At 41.8% G+C, this 25,955-nt stretch overlaps 1 protein-coding gene across 2 annotated transcripts in view; it reads right to left on the bottom strand.

Annotated features, from left to right (window-relative positions):
• Positions 1–25,794, bottom strand: part of LOC110958794 (protein argonaute-3) — a 33,674-nt gene extending 7,880 nt beyond the window's left edge. The window contains exons 1-18 of one of the 2 annotated variants that reach the window (XM_022205490.2): positions 25,003–25,794; positions 12,829–13,000; positions 12,430–12,550; positions 12,051–12,259; positions 11,131–11,267; positions 8,942–9,076; positions 8,634–8,721; positions 7,836–7,983; positions 7,463–7,582; positions 5,679–5,822; positions 4,047–4,180; positions 3,270–3,454; positions 2,747–2,906; positions 2,475–2,565; positions 2,063–2,257; positions 1,435–1,569; positions 726–827; positions 1–200 (exon numbers count right to left, since the gene is read on the bottom strand). In XM_022205490.2, coding sequence (XP_022061182.1) covers positions 1–200; positions 726–827; positions 1,435–1,569; positions 2,063–2,257; positions 2,475–2,565; positions 2,747–2,906; positions 3,270–3,454; positions 4,047–4,180; positions 5,679–5,822; positions 7,463–7,582; positions 7,836–7,983; positions 8,634–8,721; positions 8,942–9,076; positions 11,131–11,267; positions 12,051–12,259; positions 12,430–12,550; positions 12,829–13,000; positions 25,003–25,021 — 2,495 coding nt within the window. In that variant the 5' untranslated portion in view covers positions 25,022–25,794. The remainder of the gene's footprint in view (positions 201–725; positions 828–1,434; positions 1,570–2,062; positions 2,258–2,474; positions 2,566–2,746; positions 2,907–3,269; positions 3,455–4,046; positions 4,181–5,678; positions 5,823–7,462; positions 7,583–7,835; positions 7,984–8,633; positions 8,722–8,941; positions 9,077–11,130; positions 11,268–12,050; positions 12,260–12,429; positions 12,551–12,828; positions 13,001–25,002) is intronic. The other variant, XM_022205491.2, reaches the window with a different exon arrangement.
• Between the last annotated feature and the right edge of the window lie 161 nt (positions 25,795–25,955).

The following is a 25,955-nucleotide window of genomic DNA, read 5'->3' as shown; positions in this document are numbered from 1 at the left end:
CTGTCATGTTCTTTGTCCACCAGATGGTAGCGTGCACGGAAGGCCACCAGGTGGGCATAGTAGGCTGGCGCAGGGATGGAGACTGAGCGGGTACAGCGCACGTAGGTGTGGCACAACTGGTAGGTGAGCAGCTGGAACTCATCGGCGGTAAAACAATTGTCGTCCCACAGGACATGGTAGTGGGAGGGTCGACTGGTGCCCTGAGAGTAGGGAATTAAAAGACACATTTGAATGGCGATTAGATTCAAGTTTAAGAGTGAATAGGCCACTGCAATTTCTAACATAGTCAGTGGGAATTTGTTTTGGTGGGTTCACATAAAATGTAAAAAAAACATGGAAACAACAGGAGATCACAAAACTACACTGAACTGATAAAAACATAAAATGACCACAGTCAAACAATTAAACCTTTGCCTAAAAATACAATAACCAGATGCCATCAGCTATGGTGTACATCACTGTAAATACACCTTATCAGTATCTTACAAACAATAATTGCAACAGCATAATGATAATTTAGGAGTTAAAGATGAGTTCGTCAGAATCTAATTTGAAATAATTTTCTCATGCGAGTGCTTTATTCTTAAATCCTGTCCATTAGTTATATTAAAATAATTCACAGTCCTGCAAAAGCAAACAGTCTTTAGGTGTTAAGATTTAAGGTGTGGTGAAATAGGCTGAAAAAGGCAGAATTCTGGGTAGAGAAGATAAGAGTTTGATCAGACCTGTATTCCAGCGTGACTGCAGAGGTAAAAGTCAAACTCGTAGGGGTGCGTGATGTCCGTATCCACGGTAGTACCAGCAGGAATGTTTCCACTACGTCCAACCTGACAAAGCAAAATGAACGTCACTCTCTGCTAATGCCTCCGACTTCTTTTTTCTTTCATTTTTTACCATTGAAACAAAAACGATTAAAACAAAAAGTGGAAGATGTCCGTCAGAGGCAGGAAAAAGCAGCGGTGAGCAAAGCTTTTAAAGCATTAAGTGATGTCAGGGAGTAAAAATTCTAATTATTAAAAAAATTACTAGTTGATAGAGTGACCCAGGCAAAGGTTCACCAAGTGCCTCCCAATCAACCAATTAAAAGTCTAATACCCCAGAGAGCCTAATGCTCCGTGAGAGAGTGCTTGCACTGAAAATCAGGTTGTTACCGGCTGGGTCTTACTCTGGGGGGCCTTGAGTGCCACTCCAGAGCTCTTAGTGTGCATTGGGCCCTAATGCTTTAATCGAATGTAATTACAGGGGTTAAGAGGGTGAACAGTCCGATTGACAACAAAAGGTAATTAAAGAGGCCCATTTTCAGTACTTCATGTGCTAAAACAGAGCATAAAACAGAATATGGACTAACATATAACACACTGGACTGACTTCAATGGGGCCCATTACTGTGTCATAGCGTGTATGAGGTGGCGTTTGTGCGTGTTGGGGACTCACTCTCTCGTTGCGGTCGGCACAGAAGAGGCGTGTATGGTGGCGTTTTTGCACAACAATGTAAGTGATGCCTGGCTGGTACTCCTTCTCCAGGCTGATACAGGCCTCACGGATGGCCAGCAGCTCATAATACAGCACCTGAAGAAGAAAAAGAAAAATTCTGCTTGAAGAAGACCCTATAAACTATTTCTTCCATACACTTTACAGTATAATCTTGTGTCCTTATTCATGTCAATTTAGTTTCATGTTGTACTGTCATGTGGCTGACATGGCTCTTTAAACTGTAGGCCTATTAGTCAATCAGTAGCAAAAATAACTTAATAGTTCAAATACAGGGTAATGCAGGAGTATTGTCTGCCACTGTAAAAAACATTTCCCATTGTCATCTCCGATTTAAATGAGTTTTTGAATATGCTTGTACATTTTTAGTCAGCAAAAAAGCAACCAAACTACCCAAATGTATCATCTCTGTCTAAAATATCTAGATTATGACTCAGAGTCAGAAAACAGAGTAAAGACAATCGAGTAATCGCTAAAAAATGCAAAAATGTCGCAAACACTACGGAATTTTGGCTGGTGTCTGATATTTAACTAACTAAAACTGCCTCTCTTAGTAAAACTTTAAGCTGACCTGTCTGAACTGGCCTTCTGAAACTCCATCCCTGTAGAAAATGATCCTGGTGGGCTTGTAGCGGGTCGACTTATAGAACTGGATGAGCAATTCCCGCACCATGGAGGCCAGGTCCTGGATAACCTCCTGCCTGGGCCTCTGGACTCGCACAGTGGCACAATACCTGCTGGGGTGGGCGTCCATACTCCCTACCACCTGGAAGAGAAGAGCGAGGGGCAAAAACGGAGTCAGTAAAGAGCAATGATAATAGGTGACAGAAAAGATTAGAGGAGGAAGAGGAAAACAAAAAAAAAAAGAAAAATCTCATTAAAATCCCAATCAAGAGTGAAGGGGAACGACATCAGGACAAAACTTATAAGATCATAAATTCAACAAACAGAAGAGGTGAGGTTGAAATATAGAATAAACTAACTGCTGCAATTGAAGGCTTCTTCCCATCTCCAGCTGGCGGATGAGTAACATCTGCTCCCAAGAAGATAACTGGCTGCTGAAATACTGATGGCCTGTAAATTGAAAAACATAGCAAAGACATTAGTTACAACACACTGCATAACAATGTACATAATGTCATATAACCAACGTCTTATTAAGACTCTTAAACAAACTGAACAATTCACTGAATTTCAAACAAGCATTACTAGATATGGATGTGACATATGTGATGAGAGAGAGAGCATGGCTTACCGTTGGTGAGGCACCAGGATGTTGTTGATGCCTCCCAGCTTTACGTTGATCTTGAGGCAGAGGTTGGAGAGGGTCTGAGGTGACGTTTTCACCACGTTCTTAACCTGAACACACTGAGTTGCCATGCCCAAGAGGGTGTCTCCCACACGCTTTACCTCCGCTATAGGTGGTTAAAAGATGTGAGCAAAAAGAGTGATCATTAAAAAAATAATAACCCAAACTGTTTTGCAACTTTATTTATTTTTAAAACAGTTGTATAGATCTTATGATATTGTTGTAAAATTCTAGCACTTAATATGGAAAGTTTTCCTTTTGATTTAAAACGTCACAGTCTAATGAAAATACACAAATATAATAAACAACTGAAGCAGATTGTATTTCTCCCATACTGAGTGCAGTGCTCCCTTCACTGAAACACTGAAGAAGAGTAAATTGCATTCAGTCCCAGAACAGCATTAGTGTCTTAGACAGAAATGTATCTCTCTACTCCAAGATATTATGTGTTTCCAAGCAGTTTTCTAACCGTAGACTGGAGTCTTTCCCGGCAGGATGACGATGATGAGCTGAAGTCCGGCGTAGGTGTTTTTCAGGTGTCTGAACATGGGCTCCACGCTGTCCGCTCCCTGGGCGTATTTACAGAAGCATGGCTGGCCCTGGATGGGCATCCCAGCGTCCTTAGAGATTTTACGAAGCTGGTCTGTGAAACCCCTACATGAGGAATGAGAGAGAGCAAAGGGTGAACAAGACTTCCATTTGGAAAGTCTTGGGGTTGAGAAATCCTGGCTGAGTACTTAAAATTCCAGCTTGAATAGTTGTACTGGCACTGCATTTACCCACGCGGCTGTCAGAATCCTTTCTGATTCATTTTTGACATTACCAGGTATTTAGGGTTTCGAAATTACAGATGCTACAGATGAAAATTTATTTTTTCATGTAATATCAAGTGGTAAAATTAAGATAACACACAATGAAAAAGTCAGGCTTCATGTAGCAATAACAACACCCTGAAGGATGATGCCATTCTATTTGTTGCTATTTTGATAAGAAAATATGAATTCATGCAAATTTGCAGTTCAGGAGACAACAACAAACAATGAATAATAACCAAATGAGCTCATCTCTAATATCTAGGCAGCTTAACAAGAAAGTCAGAAAAGACAGGATTTGAAGAACATATATATATATATATATATATATATATATCATAAATGATCATCACTGCAAGCTCTGTGGCAAAATAATCTACAAAAAGGAGTTTTAAAACCCCACAGAAAAAAAGTATATTAGCAAAGGATCTCACTTGAGGATTTCTTCCCGACACTGCCTCTGTGTGGCGAAGCAGGCAATGGCCCACATCTTGATCTCCACCCCAGTGTGGAACTGCTTTCCCCTCATGTCCCACACCCCGTGGCTGGGTGTGGCTACAGTGCGGTTCTGAAACAACATCGCAGTCTCAACACATGTACTCATGATTATATGGGCAAACACTCACTTTCACACTGTCCACACAGACTCACACTTGACCAAGTAGACTAACAAATGTTCGCACGACCACACACACACATAACACTGTCTGAGTGTTACTAACAACATGCACCTTTCATTCACTCCATGCCTGCACACAAATTCACGCTTTGACATAAAATCACTCCAAGAAACATGCATATGTAAAAAGGTTTAAATGTCAACAGAACATTTTACTTCAACATCAAATAACAACAAATGTAAGATATCATTAACAACAGTAGGAATATAATGTTTTAACGTGATCATTTAATGTATTTGAAAAGCTAGTGTGATGCAGTATTTTCAAGAGTACAGATAATGTAGTTTGGTGTGTGTATCACAAGCAGCACCAGGTGCACTGTGTCATATTTCTCTGTAATACACACACCCAAATGTACAGGTGTGTCTCCTCAAAGAAGATAAACAGACAGATGTTAATCAATACTGGAGTTCAGTCTCAATAAGCTGCTCATTTGTTCATTTTTTTGAAAACCTCTTAAATTCAATCTCAAGCAGTTGTTGGCAATGTTTTTGGCTCTATCTTCAGGACCAGCTGTATGCCAATGAGGACGGGCATATTCTGGTGGCCAACTACTGCAACTCTCCTCGCGTTGGTGCGTACCTGGATTACGACAACAGGCATCTCAGTATCTATGGAGAAAAGCCTGTCTACCCTTTTTTTCAGCCCAGGGAAGAATGACCCAAGCAGCAGGCTGCAAACATGCTACTACTATTGAGAGGGCTGTTAAATTTTGCTAGTGAAGACTAAACACATGGCAGTGTTTTCAGATTTGCTCACTGGCAAGGCTTTATCTTGAAGTTCAGGCTGGAGTGGTGGGGTGATGTCAACCCACGGAGCCATGTAGTGTACGCATTAGAGCAGTTACTTGTTGGTCGTACTGGTTTTAGAAAATAAAGTTTACATTGAATAAGAAGTACCAGGGGTATTGCCAGACTGAAGTGAAATTTGGTATTTTTCAACGTAGACACACTTGAATATTGCGGCAGGGGGTTTGGAGAGGTGCTCTTCTGTCTCCATCCCTGTTTTGACCAGGTTGCAGATGCCCCAGATGCTCTTGTTGTGTAGAACATGTACAGCTCATTTCCTGTTAGCTTGTGAGAAGCTTGCCAATCAAGAATTGGATATTTTCATTGCATTCCAAATAATCCTTGTGGTAGATGGACACATTTTTTTAATGTCCTAACTGTCACCTCTTTCCCCCCCCAAAAGAACACTTTTTTTTAAGGTGGAAGCAAAGGCAGCACTATTGAGACTCAACCACAGAAGCCAAACAGACTGACACCATGAAGTACAAACAGAAGCCAATGAGTTAGTTCCCCCAAAGAGACAGTGGAATAAAGGCTGCGGAAGGGGAGAGCGTGTCAGACAAACAGAGAGAATGGGCGTGATTTAAAGGAAGGGTACCATAAAGTGCTCTGTGCTCACCCTGCCGCCGTACTGCAGCATGGGGGCGGGTAGCACTCGCCCCGTCACGTGGGCCATCTCGTCGCGCACTTTGAACTGGAATTCCTGCACAAAAGGGTCTGCCTCATAGTTGGCACTGCGCACCTGCAGGGAAAAAAGGGGTGAGAGAATTAGGCACAGGTTCAGGCAGAGGACTGTTATGGCAGCATGACCAAAAGACAGTGCAGAAGTGTAAGTATAGTTTACGGCCAAGCATGCCTTAAGTCTCTGCTACCTACGCACTCGTTTGTGGTTTATTTTATTTGAAGGAATAGCTCCTCATTTTACTTATTTGCTTTCCTGCCACAAGTAACAATAGAACACCACTCTCATGTTTGTCCATGAACTGTAAGTTTAAATACAGCAGATGAGTGGAAAGAAGTGAAAATAGCTGGCTGCGTTCAATCTGAAAGGAACAAAACTGTAACAATGTTTACTGCTTAAGAATATAAAATAAATGGTATAAAAATGCCATGGTAGGTTTCAGACATGTTGAATTGTAGGGGTGAGCACATTAGTCCAACGTGACTTCAAGCATACAGAGCACAAGATCAGCTTAACTGGCACAACATCCAGATCTATTACAGATTTCATTGTGTGGTTCTCACAGACACAGCTTATCTGCTTGTGCTGTCCTTTCATGACTTTCAGTCTCTGCTATTCCACCCACATTTCCCTGTCAGTTTCAAGTAATGGTGCTTGTAAATGAAAACACCAGCACAGTGATTTCCTGTATGCTAGCCCAGTCTTTTTGCTCCAGAGTGAACAGATAAGGATGGTTTATTAAGGCAAAAACAGGTATTAAATGTGCTTTGCTAATCTGATGGGGGCCAGAGACAGCGAGTTTACAGTTTGTCAGTCTGTCCATAAACAAAAGGATGCAGACGCTGCAGCAGCTTCACATTAAACCCATTACGGCTGTGGCATGTTGTTGACCCGAAGTCGGTCTGCACTATAATTGCCAAACGCTATGAAGAAGCATGCCGACATGCCTCTGTTAACAACATAAAATGAGAATGTGGGTGAGGTGATTATAAAACCAGCAATTTGATATAAAGATAAGCAGTACAGCAACCAACACAACACGGCCAAAGTGTTGACAAGCTGAGTAACATCTCAGTTGTATAGAATTGTTACTCAGTACAGTTAACATATTTGATAAGGTCCATAATTTTAGACTAGATAACCTGTGTATATTATATTTCTGTTTACTAGGACATTCTATCCCTGAATTCTGCATTCTTGGTGGCATTATGTCTTAAACTGCATCCTCATGCGATGTACCGGGCTTTGCAAAAGTTCTGTTACACTTGTTGAGACATTCACGAAAATGAACACAAAGATTTTCTGGTGCAATAAGATAAAACTTCTGGGTGGCCACATTTCTGATTAATATTATCATTAACACATATATTGAAATATTTGGAAAATAAAAAATTATCTTATTGCACCAAAAAAAATCTTTGTGTTCATTTTGCAAGTGTAACAGAACTTTTGCAAAGCCCGGTATATATAAAATATATTTTAAATGAACAATTTGATCAATTTTAAAGTGCATATTCATTCAAAAATAAATGTTAAACATGTGAGCAAATTAATATCAGTACTGTATATTTAGAATAAGAAACTGGTGAAAGAATTTTTGAACTTAACTAACCAATATCTTTTATTTTTATTTTAGTATTTAAACACTGTTTGCAGTAGCAATAGGAGCCCTTGCTTTCAAACATGTGTCCAGTACTCACCAGCCTGCTGATCTCCTCCTGTCGGTCAGGTGCAGAACGAGCTGTGGCTTTGATCATCGTGGAGGTCTGATTATCTGTCAGCTTCTTAATGCACCGTTGACCAGCTACAATGTTACACACCTGAAAGGAAGCAAAAGCCAAAGCTTGAACATATTTTTTTTCTGTATTATTTTAGTACTTGTTTAGCCAGAAAATGATTTCTTGTGCACACTTGAGCTCTTTCTACAGCTGCTCGGCATCTATTTATAGAGCCGATACAGAAGCACACCTGCTAGCTGCCCAACAGACCATACACTGCAGATTTAATCATGCTCGACATATGGTTAATGTCAGCCACCATAACTGAATGGAATAGCATCTTGTTGTCTCTCACCTCCAGAGGCAGGTAGGTGTGCTTTTGCTCCTGGCCCACCTGTAGACAGGGCAAATGTGGGTACTTGAGCTGCAGGTTGTACTTCTCCCTGAAGTACTGGGCTACAGTACGCTCTACAGTCTGACCGTTTTCCAACTGTAGTGGGAACCTGCAGAGGAAAAAAAAAAAAAACATGTCAAATCTACAGATCACTTTAAGGCAATTTTTTTGTTTCTAATTTCTGTATTTTAATCTGCTTCATGTGTGAGAATATAAAATCTCCAGATGGAAAGTGGTGATGCAAGCTGTTTGTTTTATAATGCAAACCTACGCAAATGTTTAGCATCTCTTACATAACATAAGTTTGCTGACTTGGATATGCTTCAAGTATAACTACATTCGTCAGGAATATATACATATGAGGTCAGAACTTTGTATTGCATGACACGCAATCAGACCAGGGGCAAAAGCAAAGGATTAGGATGATGAACAATGGTTTTTAAGTCATTTTTTTATGTGATAACTGGATCACTTAATGATAGTTAAAAGGTTATTTGTCTAAATACAAGTGTAGCCATACCACATGGCACAATTCTACTTTGAAAGACTGAGCAGCAACAACCACACAGCTACGCCACTAATGGATGACTAATGTTGACTGCATGGTTGTCAGGTGAGTCAGCCATTATCTGGTGTGTTTGGTAGTGAATTGGTGATCGCATCCTCTTTGGTGCGCGTTCCCTCCCCCCACCTCCCAATCCCATCCGCACACTTCGCCCAGAGTCTCCGGTTCCCTCGCCCGCCTGGAGGCTGACTCACGTTTGATGGCTGGCAGGCCGACGGGTCACGTTGCAGACACGGTACTTCCTCCGCATGGTTCCACAGTGCGTCACCTCCACCTTCAAACCTGGTGAATAATATAAAGTGTCGGAGTAGCGTTAACAATGTCTTCGTGTGTGTGTGTGTGTGTGTGTGTGTGTGTGTGTGTGTGTGAGGGAGAGAATGGCTGTGAAATGCTCTCTTTCTGTTCTTGCTCAAACCGTTTCCATGCCCACACACACACTTTCACACATCTGATTGAACCCTGTTTTTCTTATCCAGGCACCACCTTATGACAAACGCGTCACCTTTGATTTCTTTGGTGAATTTGACCCGGTGCGAGTCTGTGAGAGGACGAGGCTGCTCATCAATGTTGTGGATATCCAGCACTTCACACATGAACTGGATGACTGGCTGGGCTTTGTAGAAGGCGGTGGCAGACACTGCAAGGCAAAACATAAACACCAGTCATTAAGGACAATTTCACAGGAAAAACTGACCGCTGCTGCGAGACACAAAGGTGACGCAAGAATACCAGATGAGTTTTAACACAGGGACAGAATGTATGCTGTTGAATGAAAGTCTAAGAGGTATATTCCATGTGTGCGTAGTAAGACCACAATGTTATATATATGTAGCAGAAAACCTGACTGAATAGAGGAAGTGCAAGTCATGCAGCAGGAGATGTGAAGATTCTCAAATTTTCAAAAATGGGCAGGATCTGTTTTTTCTGATACAATGCTTTCTCATTAAATTGAAAGATTGAAGCACCAGATGACAAAGCAGGGCACGCAACATCAAAGAGACATTAAAGGTTAGAGGAAAAAGGTATGACAATATGGAGCAAGAAAATCCAAAACTGGTCATAGACAGACAAGGAGAGTGCAGTAATGAGGTTGGGGAAATTGATGACGAGTACCCCAGCTCAGCTGCTGTGACGTAAACAAAAATTCTCTGAAATCATTGCAAGCGCACATCTGAGTGATTCCATAACAAGAAGGCAGACTGCACTGTAGATGCAGTGTCTATGTGAGGCATGAGAGTCTTTCATCACAGACAGGAAGTGACGCTACTCCTCATTGTGTTCCCCACGCATTGCGGTTTCATTTCTGTGCGTGTAAAACTGTCTGAGTCACTCATGTAAATGCAACATTTAAAAGGTTTCGTTTCTTCGTAATTACAATTGTTTGATATACACGCTTTTCATTATCCATGATACAGAGTGTGGGAGGCAGTGTTTGTTGCCTTCATGCTAAAGCATTTAAATAGGTTCACTATTCTGCTTTGCCAGCACACAATGCCGTACTGAAAGCTTTGCAAACAGTTGGAGTTCTGGTTTGTTGATGGAGAGCAGACGAGAGACTTCAGGCAGCAGTAGGATTTCCAAAGGACGAGAGGGCGGGAAAATAAGACAAAGAAAATCTGAGAGTAGCGAGGCAAAGACTCAAAAAGAGACAGAGGCTTCAAGCACTTGCAGAAAAACAAAAGCCATCTCAAGGAAATACTCCACACAGCTACCCTCCTGACCTCAGCAACACCCACCAGTCTCCCTCATACAAATACGCACACATACACAAGCTGCCCCCGGTCTCCACAGCAACAAACCAGTCAGTTCCCATCCAGCAATGAACCCACCTTCCTCTGTGTTCCTTAAACACACTCTCTCTCTCACACACACATACTTTCTCTCTCTCTTGTCAGCAGCTCAGGCTTGGTCTCTAACAGCTTCTTGCAGCGTGCATATGGCAAAACACATTCTCAACCACCTCTACTCTCATATATTTCCCATCAATAATAACAGTTTGAAATTGTAGTGCACTATGTCAGGTTACCAAATCAGAGTTCTCCTGTTGCTGAAGCTAGAGACACTTGCCAAACAAGGTCTTGAACTCTTCTCCTCAAAAAATAAACCAGTTCCCATCCAGCAGAACTCACTCAGTTCTGACAAATAAAAACAAAAGGCAATTATATCTGAGAGTTCACTCTTTAGTCCACAGAAGGAGTGCTGCTTCTTAAAATTACTTGGTGCCCCAGCACACCACCAAAACCAAAACCTGGATAGTCCTGCAGATCCAATGACACAGTCTGACTGGCAATATCAGGTTAGATTTCTGTTAAATACAGCTATTGCATTTCTTCTAGTAAAACATCTCCGTAAGTAAATTGATCACATGCAAATCTCTAAAAATAGTCTGCATCATGGCGGCTCCATGTCATGGCAATCTATCTGTTTAATTATTAAAATCTCATTTCCCCAGCTGCGACAGAGGAACAGCAAAATCAATTTCTGTGTGACTGTACACAAGACGACGTTTTTATTTTCAGTTTATAAAACAAAGATTGGATTACAAAGGAAACTTTGGGAATTCTGTGCATATTGGAATACTTCTCAAAATGGATACCTTTATTTACATCATATATCTCCGTATTTCTTACAGTGTTCGGCAATAAGCGGCTAAAAATGAATGCAAGGTAAACAGCGGAGTTTGCTCCTCACCATCAATGTTAAGCATCATCTTCCACATGGCTGGGCGCACAGACTGGTGGAAGCCAAACCAAACCTCTCTCCCACCTCCCAGAGGATGGTCATAGCCCTCCGGAGCTGAGAAGAAGGACCGACCTACTGGAGTGTACCTAGATAGAGGAAAAAATAGTAAATAGTAGTAAGGTGCAAAGAGGTTTAAGTAAGAAGGTGCAAGCGCATAAAGGGTACAGAGGATGACAGGAGACGTATGATTAATTGACGCATCCTGGACTGAGAATGCAGGTCAGTGAGTCTGTGTTTACAGCTGCTCTTAAACAGTAGAAACTACATCAGTGAAATGAGAGGGAGGCGGCACTGCCTGGATCCATCACATTCTCATTACTCTGTCCAAAAGACACATTACCTGTTATAAAATAGGCAACATTTTTCTTAGCAAATCCTACATAGACAATGTGTCAAACGCGACAATGTGAGCTCCCAGCTCCTGTGAGCAGTGCTAAATGAAAGGTGTCGACATAACCGCTTTTTAATAATGCTGTGTGAGAGAGATTTTCATTAAAGCTCTGGCAATATTGCGTTCAACTTGCTGAACCTGAAGAAACAGATATTGAGGGGAAGGTATTACGGCGCATTGTGAGAGTCCATGTAAGCTGGGTTTGATTTCCGCTGGGGTAAGAGTGCTGATATTGGTGCCACTAACACAACACAAATATTTACTATGAGCATCGGAGGAATCCATTTTACAATGTGTTTGATTTTTTCATCTTTTGACTTAATGTTTGGTGACTGAAGATGGAGGTGGGGAAATTCAGGAAGTATGAATAGGATGTTGAAGAAAGCTCATTCTTTAATAGTATGTGCTAATGATTTACAGATAAAACAAAGATCTCTTTAAGGTCCTGGCTTTCATCAAAAGTAGCTCAGCAGCTCACTTCATGGAGGGCAGGTGTCGCAGCACAACGTCTACTGCGTGTACAGGGTTGGTGCTGATGGGCTTGTCCAACTCAAGGGGCTCAGGCATGCTGCGTCCAGTCAGCACCTCATGGAGCATGTGCCAGCTGACCAGAGACACAAACTTGATGGAAACTTTGAAAGGTCGATCTTTCCCTCCCTCACCAGGTAGTGTGACATCCAGGTCCACCTGTGGGACAAAATAGGAAGAATATAGATGATGTCATGTGCTGGCAGAAATACAGTATTTTTCACTTAAAGGTAATAATGAACAGTTGTGAATATGTCTGTGTGCATGTACATGGTTTACATTAAAAGAAATGTTCATTCAGTTAATTTGTGTCTTTGTTTCCATCTCACCCCCGTCGGCGCCACAGGCAGTGGGTTGGCTGTGTACAGACTTTTCTTTCCATCGTAGACTGGCCTGCGATCCCCAAAGATTGTCACCTTGAAGTGCTGCACCATTGAGTCAACCACCTCCCTGGAACAACAACATGGAACTGATTTTCATTTGGATTGTATCTTAGGAAATACTGACATGTTTTCAGAAAGAATGTTTAAGCTGTCAAATCATCAACCTATTCATGATCCATGTATCAAAGGTCTAATGTGCTGATCAACTGTTAATTATCCTTTAACGAGCCACTGAACTCTTCTGTTGTCTTGGACTGCAAGCTGCTCACTATTAGATATCGCCTACATCTAATGTAATGTAAATATTAGAGATTTTACAGATAGCAGCAACAGGATCCATCCCACCTGTTGACTCGCCGTGGGCACTTGTCAGGCTTGATGTCCACCTCGTAGAGGTAGACATCCATCTTGGGGATCTCCACCTGGAAGCAGTTGGCCAGCAGCTTGATTGGCTTCCCCATGGTGCCATAGCCAGGCCGCCGAGGCATGGAGAACAGGGACTGGGCCCCAACGGCTCCTAAGAGAAGAGCAAGAAGGGGAGGATAAATAAAAGAACATTTTGTGTAGCGCCGACTCAGGTCCCTTAAGATGAGGATGTGTGAATAAATACATGCAATGAGCAGTTAAGGAAATGTAATAATAAATAAAGCTAAGAACACTGATCAGCATACTGAATGATATCAGAGCACCACAGACACAGTATATACATGTTTAATGGTGTCTTCTTCATTTTATACTTCTACTTTCCGTTCCAGCATTTCTTACTGTTTAAATATATATGTTACAATATCCTAACTCAGCAGGTATTACAATTTTACACTCAAATATGATGAAAAAAAAAGAGCCAAGGCCTATAGCCAAAAAAAGAAAGTGAATCCTTCATGACTTAAAAGGGTACTGTACCGTTTCAGTTTTTAAAATTCTCAGTCAGTGCTTTGTTGGTGCTGGTTTTAACATAGTATGACAAGGTTCGAGTGTCTGATGGTAGATAGAAATAAACATTAAAACTTCAAATGTCAAGATAAGGTGGTGTATAGGGGAGACCCCAAAAATAAACACATCTGACTGACATTTGTAACATCATACAATGCAAACACTAAGTGCACTCTTTAAGAATCCATACTGTCACATATCCACGTAACATTGACTGCAAACTTGACCTGTTTTTTTGGGAGAAGTACAGAGATGATACAGATGTATCAAGGGGGAATGTCAGTTTAAAAATGAGTAATGGTCATGATCAGAAAAAATACACACACACACACACACACACACACACACACACACACACACACACACACACACACACACACACACACGCTTTGTAATGTGCTCGGGCGCAAGTAAACAACATTTAAAATATTTGCCACATCTGAAACAGGAAGTGCATGAATCGCCAAATAAAGTAGTCTTGATTGCAATAAAACTAATTTATGAAAGAAGAAAAATGTTGATAATAAAACAATTCTGATCCAAATAATGGTATAAACATCTTCATAGACAAATACAGAAAAAAAAAAAAAGATTTTCCATGAAAATGTGGTACAAATAAAAATTGCATTTTGTGATGTAAAATTTTCAGATGATGCAGTCTCCAATAGGATTTTACAATTCAAGAACAAGCAGGAAAAATATGATGCAAATGCTTAAAAAAATAAAAATAAACCACTGCACAGTTGCTCTTGGAACTGCTTGCTGCAATATAAGACAACACCACTAATGAACGGTAGTTTTCTAGCACTGACACAACAGAAAATGCACTAGAAAATCTACTTTCATATGACACATTGGTTCTACTAAAACTGTGGCACTGCAAATGCACTCATACAAAGACCAAGAGATGCTTTAGACGTGAGTCACTTTGATCCAGAAACAGTGAGCTCTGTTCAACTTAATGTGTCACACTCATGTCAGAGCTATTTTTGGGTCTGCTTAGGCTTGCCTTCCACATCACACTTGAGAAAACAAACGGTTTTGCTGACCTGCCAATACAGTGTTTGGATTAAATTCATGATGCTATCGTGCATTCTGGAGCAGCTGCTTTTACACAAAAACCCCAGTGAGACTTACTTGCTTGAATGGCTTGTGTTTCTTTGTTTATGCCCCCTTCCCAACCCGCATGGCCTTTTTTTTCCAGCTTCATTTTCAGTCTATCAAAAAAAAAAAAAGTTCCTAATGTGTCATTGATAAATGAGAGTCATGCTTTAGTGTGATTCATCACCGGTTTGACTCATAGGCCCACATGTGTGGGTGATTCTGGGGTTGAGCACCCTGCTGAAAGGAAGTTTAAAAAAAAAAAAAAAAAAAACTCCCCACAACTAAACAGAATCCGTCTGCGACATTTTCACAGACAACATGGGCTTGTTTATTTACAGCTGGGCTTTGGAAGTTAGTGCTTTCTGTCCTGCTCCATTTTTCGGTTACTCCTCTGGTGGGCTGTGGACGGTGAAGGCCCCTTGTTTGAAATAGCCAGCTTGGATAAAATGCTGAAAAGAGAGGAAAGTCTGGAATTCCTGCCACGGCTGTCACTCTCACACAAAACCATGGGCACACAAACTTTGTAATGGTAATTCCCTTGGGGCCCTCGGTGAAACTTGTGAGGTACGTCCAATTTCACACATACCAGTGACAAAGAGAAGGAAGACTTATATGACGGTAAGTCTTCATTAAAGCTACAGAAAAGGGGTGTCTACCACAGATTAATAGGAGTCCAAATTCAGTGCATTTCAGGGCAGGGCTCACTCAAGACACTCTTGACACAAACTACAAGAGGGTCTTCATTACTAAGAGGATATTTTTCTGTGCCAAGATGGTCCTGGGGAAGTTGGCGAGTAGGAGAAGGATAGCAGGGAGTGGCAGGATTATAGAGCGGGCAGAGTTGGTGTTTTCCAACTTTCATCTGCCTCTTGGAACTGGCTTCCATTCAGTGTGAGTCAGAGAAGCACCACAGGAAGAGAAACACACATGTGAGCATCCTGCTTCTGGATTCTGCAGTGGACGAACTACAGTAAAAAATGATGGAGTCGTACAGCAAAGATAGAAAAAGAAAGAAGAAAACACACTCACACACCAGGAGTAAAGTACTGGAATTCCACCCACTATTCCACACACTTAGTTTTGTTTCAGTATGAAAACCACACAGAGACATACAGTAATTTGTAGCTGTGGTGACGTACAGAAATACCGGAAGAATGGGCTTTTATTTCCCATATTACACTGACAGTTAGTATTTCTGGCATTCTACGCAAACACAGGCACATGCATTTCTGGATGTTTTTCAAATCAGAGACAAACTAACAAGCTTCCACTTTCAAATAAACAAATTATTACTGACACAGAAACAGCAATCTTCGAGGCCAAACCTCCAAAAAAGTGCCCCATTGCACCAGCTAATCCAACACCTGCAGTTACTCCTGTGTGTGCTGATGGTTGCAATCTGACAAGATGCAAACAGGCATCAAAACAAACGAGATGTACAGCTCTAATCAAAACACCAGCATTGTCACTGTGGTATTTGGCTCGTCCTGCCTCTGCATTCTTTAGCTTCCTGCAAATCTTGCTGATGAAATCTTGGGATATTTGGGTTTCCTGTGTTAGGATGGTTACTGAGAGACAATAAATGTCTTTAAGAATCAGTTCTCCATTTGGTGAGAAGGAAAAGATTTTTGCTTTTATGGAATATAGTTGGATTTGCTTTTTGATAGTGACTATCAAAAAACTGCAGCTTAAGAAAACTCACAGCATCCATCTACTCTGATTACTGCTTACTGATGGGACATTGTAACATCATGCACATAGCAAGCAACATGCTGAGAAAAATCCAACAGGCATGTGACACAGATGGGTTTTCCAGGATTTTCTGAATAGCCAACCTGACCCTGATCATTCAGCCACGCATCAGATACCTTCCCCACAATCAGCTTTTCTTCCTTTACAGACAAAACAGTCATCAGCAGGTTCAGGTTCAAGTTACACACAGGTACCCGTAAAGGTAAGAGACACAAAGGCAGCTTATTTAGTAATTACTGAAAACTGAATATTCAAGACACAAAAGCAATGTTATAATATGACGACTAAGACCTTGACAGTCGAAATGATCACTCTCCAGGCTTGGTATGCTATACAACTATAAAGACGCAAGCATGCCAACAAGAGTTTACATAAACATACAAATTCTGCAAAACCAGACACAAAATGCCAATCAGGACCAAGACTGAGAAGCAATGACTCCGACTGCTGATGGATGACGTGTTATATTTGCCTGTGACAAATAGTGAAACTGCAACTGTAAATCCATAGATTACATTTTTATTGATTCTCTGCCTAGTCAACATAAGAGTGCAAGGAAATTTCCCCATGTTGATGCACTGCGTGTGAGCGTGTGTGTGTGCACTTTTAGATAATTACAGGAAGGACATGCCTTAACAAACAGAAGAGAATAGATTTAATCCTCCCCCTGTCTATCAGTATGTTCTCATTTCTTGAGCCTGTACATCCACATAATAAAAGCTGGCAAAAAGCCTGAAAATATTTCTGTGACCACAGTCAAAATGACTCCATTAGTGTATTTTGGTGAAACTGCAAAAACCCTAAAAACTGTAGAAATGTGTGGATGAGCAGTGCCATTGAAACTCTGGATCTAATGCATCCTGCTGCAAGAGAAGTTTAAGCACCCCCGTTACCCTTTATAGTGGGAGAAATAATTTGTTCTATAACCTCAGTGTAGTGATGGATTATTACTTTTTATTTACTGCCAATGAAAAAGATACCCAGAGGAAATGTAGACGTGTCATTAACAAAGCAATTATCAACAAGCGAAATGCAGTCACAGGTTAAGCAGTATGAAGCTGTTTGCAATAAAACTGTGTGAATGTTACAAATCATTTGCATGTTTCTTCTTGTTTTCAGAGATAATATTCATAAAGTAAATTAATTTAAATTATTGGAAAAATATAGATTGAAAGAAGATAACATATTTGAAGGTTGCCAATATTCTATTTGAAAGTAACATCTAAAATCTGTGTATTAATATGATGCAACACTGCAGGCTCCTGGATGGCTCTTATTGGTCGAAAGAACAGCCGCTGTGTTCAGCTGTAATTGGTATAATTTACACTGTATTCCAAAAGTAATATTGTGTCATGGCATGAATACGACACGAAACCTCAACCTATGCTTCCTGCAACATAATTCACTTTTATGCTGTTCATGAACATGCCACATACACTCCACTTTGCTGTGTGGCACTTCTGTGGTCGGATGGTCATACTTCATTTGTACATACACCTCTTATGAAAGGTGGCCAATCTGTTTCAAACAAGTCAGCTGTTCTTGGTGCCTTTTGCACATATACAACATACCAGTGAAGACTAAAATGCTTTCCTGGTGTCACTGGTCCTTAGAATAAACCTGAGACTCAGCATTTTTCTGAACATGTTCAATATGATCCTCATCCACTGCTGGCTGTGTGCTTTCAACACAATATTACAAGTATTTTGAAATTATCAGCCTTTCATGAGTAATTATATTAGGGCAACTAGACACACATTCATATTCAAATCCATGTTATGTGCAACCGGTGACAATAAATAGGTTGCTTTGAAGGTTACTTTGTATCAGTGGAAAATGAGTGGCACAGAGAAGGGTAAATCTTAGCTTTATCAACTGTAAACAAAGCTGAGTGATACCTTTCAGAAAGAGAGGTATCAGTGCTATGCTGCATTGTTATAGTGCACATGGACCAGTAAGTCAAATAACCTTTATACAACACACCAAGAATTAACATGCCTTTCTTAGCATCTGCGTATTTTGCAGAAACATCCCAGCAATGTGAACTCATTCCACTCCGCTGCTTTGCAACACAACACAGTCACACTGTACACAGTGGGCTAGGAGCCAGAATAACTGGATGGTGAGAAGCTAGGCTGACATCCAGTCCCTGCTAACCCCCTCAGCCACATCCCCCCCAGTACACAAACGTCCACGCTGCTAACGAGTCCACATGTCCACACAGGCCCACACACCAACACACTCATATACACACACAATACAGCTGTTGTGTTTCTAATCCAGAGAGGCCTGAGCTGTGGGAACAGGGCGAGTGCTCAGCGACCAGGCACAATGGCGTCAGTCACAGCAGGCAGGAGCGAGAAACATACACTCACAGCCATGCACAGAAAGACTGATAGCTGGCGAGGGATGATTGATGCACGTCACACACTCGCAATCGGGGCTCCTTCCTCCAGTTCCCTAGCCTAGCCGCGCTAGACCCATGTTCTGAAGACACAAGGGTCTAGGCACGCTCGACAGGGAGGGAGGCGGGCTAAAAGGTTGTCTATCAAATCACTCTGCAGCAATTGGGTAGGTATACAACCAATCAGCGCAACGAATAGGCTCCTAGAGTGCCGGAAATCGGAGGATGCGGTAGTTCGGTGAAGCCTTATTTATACAGTCAATGGGTGAAGCTCAAGTATATTACAGACATGTTAACAGAAAGATTATTCAGAGTCGGTGCTAATGGAGCTCAACGACTGTTGTCGTTTTTGTTGTCGACCCTGGCAGAGAATTAAATTCGTTGCCGTGGGTTGTCTAGCGCGGCTAGGCTAGTTGTTTCCGGTTGTTTCTGTCAGAATCGTCATGCCTCTGTCGTCACTTAGTTACGCCCGCCTTCTGACTCTACACTTCATGGTGATTGGTCCGGCCAGTTTTAGGAGCATCCAACCTGGAGCCTTATGGAGGGTAACTAGACCCACCCTGGCAGAGAATTAAATTCGTTGCCGTGGGTTGTCTAGCGTGGCTAGGCTACCGGTTCCCCTCTTCAACCTCGAGCGTGTTGCATCTGGCACCCGAGAGAATCACCGCCACTCTCTACCACGGATAAACACCAGCAGGTCACCACACACCGACAGCCTGAGGAAGGCCTGGTCAGTCACAACAACATTCAAAAATGTAGAACTACCCCTCAAGACAAACCTGAACCAGAATGAGAGCGAAGGAGTACACAGAGACATCACAGAAAATATTTCGGGAAACATGCGGGTGGGGGATTTGGAGGGGGATAAGAGTCATCTGTAGTGAGAAGCCAGTTTTGACTCACTGGTAAGAGAGAAGGCCCAACTGTCATACTGACACAGACATGGATGGATACACCCGCACACACACACACACTCATACATACATACATACATTCATACACACAAAGTGCTAGCTCTGTTAAACTGAGCAGGAGGTTTTATTCGTCCAGGTTAAATGGAGCTTTCTGTCTTGCTACTCCAACCTGAGTGGAACAGTGGACAGCAGCCAGGGCTTGTTGACTTAGAATGTTGACTTGGGCAGGATGGCTGCTCTGTCTCTCTGCGGGTTTACATGCACTCTAATAAATTAATTAGAATCAAAACAAGACAACACTCGATGCCATGTCAATACCTTAATAAGAACATCTTACTTGCATCGAACATGAGTCGGTTTCACCAAATCAGAGAAACTGAAATTTAGCAGTCAGGATAGTTTCATGTATTTACAGAAGTTTAAGATGATATGCTTCAGACAGATGAGACACACCCCCAATATAACAAAGTGAACTTTTATCTGTCATAACCCTAAAAATAAGCATCAACAATCTTTCCAGAAACAGCATACAGTTTTCACTTGGACTGCTTTCCACATTGGAAAATATAATCCCATAGTTAGTTTATTATAATTTGTTATCTAAATTGTTTTTCTAGCACACAGTGTATTACTTATTCAAAGCATATACGTATGTTTTTAGTGATTCCTAATTGAGTAGGAACAAAGTGGCATCAGAGACAAACAAGACGCTGTGTGAAGAAAACGTCACATAAGTAAGGAAGCAACTTACTCTCTGGCTTAAAATTTGATAAAATTGACAAATATAAGAACTGTTCTTATTGTATAAATGAAGTTCACTCGTCATTCTGCCAAAGTGACAGCTATTCGGGACGAATCAACTGACAGATGGATGAGCAGAGAATCACGAGCCTCTTAAACGATTCCCTCTGGTTTTTGTTTGTTGCTCTGTATCCTAAACATAAGAGCAAAACCATGCCGATATTTTTTATTACATCAGCTGAAAGACATGTAAATCCACCACTTCTGTTGCATACAAACAAACCTCTCACTTACTTGATTAGACCTTTAAATGTGTGAAAGTTCAGTTGCTGTTGAACTCTTATTGACATTTATCTTATTGAGACTGCATGGAATAATGAAGAGAGAGTGAGTCTCAACACAAAACACACAGAGATCTTCAGACTTCCCCATCCTGGTCCCCATCGTCCTGTCCATAACCTCCCCTGAAAATGAGCCCCTTGCAGCTCCCCCAAAAAACAGATCTTAGGAAGGGGGAAAGCAGAGGGAGGAGGAAGTGGAAAAGAACCGTGGTCTGGCTGTTCTGGCTTCTAATCTCTGTGACACATCACATCCTCCAGCCTTCCTCCTCCTCCTCCTCCTCCTCACAGTCCACTATATCTCCCTTCTTCCACACACATATGCTCCATCCCTTCACTTTTCCCTCCGTCTGCCTTGTAGGAGTTTGCTGTGAGCCTGTCAGTCAACAGAGCTGCTTCCCAGTCTACTACACTGGCACACGATTAAAACTCATTATTCACCTTGAAAATATATATTCTATGCAAGGCCAAACGACTCAAATTACAATGTTAAAAAAAAATGTGTTTTTAGCTTATTTGGAGGTTGCACTTGTTGATTTTTACATTGTTCCAGTTGCATGAAGCAATCATGAGACTGTTAGGTGGAAGCAGCCCCCCCCCCCCCCCCCTTTCTATTTAATAAATGTCAGAAATTAGAAGTAGAACACTGAGAATGATTATATATGAGCAGAGGCTAAAGATCAAGCCGAATGTTAGATTTCGTGCCATTTTGAAATTTACTGTTTAAGAGATGAACTGAAGCTTTGTCATCTAAACCATTTGTAAACACTACAGAAATTAAAGATTAAAAGCTTTACCTGAAAAATCTTGAAGCAGCTGTAATAATTAAACATACACACAATTAAGCAGTTAAGAACATCCTGCTTTTTTGCTCCTCTTGTCATAAAGAATGGCATTAAAGCTTTAAATCAACTCTTCTAAAAAACAAAAAAATAAAAATTACTAAATAGCCACATTTTTTTTAAATCATCACAGTACACACTTGCAATACTAAAAGATGACGTCACGCGGTCCCCTGCAGATTCTGTTCTGATTTCTAACGCTTGTTTAGCTAAAATACTACTGCCAATGCCAGATCTTATGCCAATTATGACATATGGTCTGAATGAAACATAAATAAATTAAAAAGAATGAATAGAAATGTTTTGTTACTTCTTCCATCACTACAATAAAATAAATGGTAAACTTCCCTCTCACGCAATGAGCCTAAAGAGCAATGCCAAACTGCCTTCTCCATAGAAACCAACAACAATATGCCAATGGCCAGCCTTATGGGTGGCTGGAGTTGCAGAGGTGGGGGCTGGCTATTGTCAGCAGCCTGTTTGAATGAACTAAGTATTATGAGGAGAGACTACAAATCAAGTACTAAGCCCTCCCTCAAAGCCGACCCCACTGTCTGACCAAAATCCACAGAGAATCGGCCTACAAGGAGAACGACAGGGAAGGCAGAATTTCCCACTGGGGCACAGAGAAGGAAGCAGAGGCAGTAACCAAGGAAAGGAGCAGGGGGTGGTGGTAACTGTCTTTGAATCCAAAAAAGAGCGGGAAACACGGGAGTGGGAAAGAAAAAGGGGGGTACGGGATGGGGAGGCAAACTGGCAGAGGAGCAAGAACGCGACTTTGACAGAACAAACAAACAGCAAAGCTAATTTCAGATGTTTCCAAAAATACCTCAAAGACCCGTTTCTCATGAAACAATAGTTCAATTTCTCTTAAGCGGTGTGTTAATGGACAGCAAAACCCACCTCCACCAGGGCAGCTTTTCATACTGAGCTGAGTCATCTCCAGCCAACTCCAATCCCACCTGCTAACAAAGTGTAGCGTGACAGGTGGGGGATCCCCCCCGTCGCTCTACTGTATTTGCCACCTCATTGTCTTCCAGTAAACAACATCTCTCAATATGTCAAATATGTTTATGTGTACAGCTGTCACCATCATCATTAGGGGTTTTTATGACAACACGACCTCTTGTATATTAAACTGTCACAGGTCACTCATTTCACTATACTCAGCTGGGACAGGAACACCTTAATATGAGCAACAATGTTACTGTGTTCATTTGCTTTTTTGTAGATTTATGAGAGTGTTAATCTGAGAATATTAAGAAATCCTAGTAAGCACATTTAGCCATCTTTGACAGAATTTCCAGGCCTTATGCTAAGCTAAAAGACTGCAAGCTGATGCACAGCAATGAGAGTTCACATCAGCTCACAGCAAGAAAAGGAACCTTAAAACAACCGCATGTATGTCAAAACTCTATGAAAGAAAAATGTATTTTTAGGTTATGTTAAAGACGAAGCTGTAACAAGGTTAAGTCCATAACTGGACTATTCTGACTAGTTCTGACTTAGCAACTCAGCCATAATGTAACATCACATCAGTATCAAGTGACAAACTGTCTGTGAGCATACTGTGGGGTTAACACATCAAAATGGATTGGATTTGCTTAAGACTCGAAAGCCTTCCACTCATTATATCCATAGTGTTAAGCTCCCCAAAGCCTTGGTTTCCAAGCCACATGTGCTGCTGCTCAGACCAGTGCTGGGGGAGAAGAGTGACTGTCGGTTTGTTCGTGGGCCATGCAATCAATTTGCATTTTCTCACACAAGTCTACAGGCCACTGACTGACTGATGGAGGACCTCCTTTTAATCATTCACTCAGGCATACAGCTCAGTGACTAGCCCATAGCGGTTAGTGATATGTGAATGTGAACCAACACTACACAAACAATATCAATAGCCTGCAGCCACAAAATTATACAACAAAACTTGCCTCTGTATGACTGTATAAATGCATTAATGTCGTCAAAAGTGAGAGTATCAATCACACTCCGTAACACACTTAATGTAAAGCTGCCTAGTAGTATACATGGCATGAAATTGCACTTGCTGAGTTCAGAGTACTGTGAGCAAATATCACTCATGGCAAGTTTCCAGGCCTGTTTTATGGCATTAACACTGTATCAGAACCTAGAGAGCTATGGTGGTGGCAGAGAAGTTGAGTTTCTCAAAAGAAGAGGTAAAATAAGGGTAATCAAATACTAAAATAGCTACAGAGAAAAACCTAATCACAAAATACTATTTACTGTTGCTGCTGTGCGTTACAAGGGGGAAGAGTCGGCCAACAAGGCCACATTAAATGTTTGAGCAAACAGCCACTTGCAGAAACTTCAAAGATAACAAACTTGTCATTTGTCCCATGACAACACACCAAATTTAATCTTGTTTAGAGAACATACTGTGATAGACATTACTGTAGGTGCTTGGTTGCTGGGAAAACACCTTGCAGTCCCTTATGTTGCCAATGCTGGGAAGAGTCCCACCTGAGAGGAGGCGAGATACTAATAAGACAGTCGGCAGCAGAGAGGGCTGTCCTCTCGAGGACGAGGGGGTGGGTGAGAAACCAACTGCTGTATCATGTGTCACTGGAGTACCAAGGATTCAGTTTATGGTCTCATAAGTGGAACGCTTCCGTTACAGCTGAGACAAAGCCAGGTGGTTCAGACTGTTTAACTGCCACTATGACCAAGAAAGAGACAGTTTACTGGGCATGGGCTGGGTGGCAACATGTATCACAAGGCTTAAATTTACAAGATAACATGAGGTCACTGCTGCAGAAAATTGGGCAGTTTTCTCGTTTTTTAAACTCAGACTGGTATGCAGTTGAAAAATGTAAGCTAAACCTCTCAGCTTTAACTCACAGCTACAACCAAGGCCTATCTACTTACTCATTAAGAGTGACACAAGTGAACAGCACTGGCTTCATTTTATTCAAAACAGGTCAACTAGCAGTGGAAGATGATTGCTACTAAATATGACCTACATCTGGGGTCAGTTTTTGACCAAGACCCAGGAGACTTGAGGACTGAGGTTTCCTACTCTTACAGGTTCTCAGGTGACTAGCAAGTTTGAGACACAAGTTGTAGAGGAATACCAGGCTTACTGCATCTTCACCAGTTGTTTAGTGAACCCCACACGCCTGGATGAAGATGATGAGTGAGAGAAAACCATCTCCTCCTGATAAGCATCCTTAAGGGATGTCTCATAAACTGATATTTTATCTTTGAGTTCCAATTGAGGATGGCATGTCTGCTGATTTTCAATGAAATCATTTCAGTCGTGACGCATGTTTAGGCAAAAAAATAGAGCAGAAGAAAACTCCCAGGACCAAGCTGAACACCCTCACTACAAGCAGTGAAGCACAACTCAAGCCCACATCCCGGTGTTTCATTACACTGAGGTTAACTCATAACATTACATTTCTCAGCGAGCCTAACTTCCACTCAACAGTCTACTGTAAAGCTACCAACGAGTTCATGAGAGGAAAAATTACCTGTAGTTCCGATTTCCATTCATGAGGTCCCTGCCCGGTTCACTTCCCGGATCACAGTTGTCAAACGTTTGGGACTCTTCCTCCGTTCAATCCGGTGTCTCCTTCGGCAGTGCACCGCCTCTGCAGCGCTCAGTGGCCGACTGTCCTGGTGTCTGCTAGCTCCCCTCCCTGCGTACTGTCAGAGGGGACCCTTCGGTACGGTCGTTTCGCCGGCCGAGGGGTCTTCGACGTCCCCGCAAGCCGCCGTTTGCACACGGTCAACGTATCCAATCGGATTTCACTGCCACGGCGAAAGCTACTGGTTGCTCAACGCGACGCTGTGGCAGTAAAAACCTGCTAGTTAGCTAAGTTAGCTCGCTAGCCAGGCATAGGAAAGTGCCTCGAACGGACGAGAGGAGCTGTCAGGATATCATCACAGCGGGGTCATTGAGTCCGAATGAATACCTTCCGATATATGAACATTAAAAGAGACGACATAAATTCGTATCTTCGGCACAGCGAGCGTTCAGGGGGGAGCTACTGTAATTAGCTAGCTGGCTAGCTAGGCTTGTTGGATAGTTGGAATTCTGACAGACGACGGCTACTTTTATCGCGTTAAAAACAGCTGTTGACACGGCCCCCTTTCCCAAGCACCATATTCCAACGACGTCGTCTTCTGTAGTTTGTGTCCAGTTGCCAAAAAAAGCTGTCAACGCCGCGCTGTATCCGCCGATAAGTGTCAAGATTTTCAGGCTGCTTGACAGATCAACTCTGCAGGTCTTCGGCAAGCCAGCTAAATATGGTGAAGTTGCCTTTCTGACACCGACAGGAAGAGGTGGGCTCTGTGTCACCAGACGTCAGAACAATTGACTCCGCCTTCACCCAAAGGTAACCCTACGTTTATGAATAAATCAGTGGATGAGATGTAGTTTTTGTAGCTCATCATGCATCAGAATCTATGAATTATTAGCGAG

The sequence above is a fragment of the Acanthochromis polyacanthus genome, chromosome 12 (assembly GCF_021347895.1).
Source record: "Acanthochromis polyacanthus isolate Apoly-LR-REF ecotype Palm Island chromosome 12, KAUST_Apoly_ChrSc, whole genome shotgun sequence".
In the NCBI taxonomy this organism is placed as follows: Eukaryota; Metazoa; Chordata; class Actinopteri; family Pomacentridae; genus Acanthochromis; species Acanthochromis polyacanthus.
Note: the sequence above shows the minus strand (reverse complement) of the source record. Positions and strands in the feature narration are given on the sequence as shown.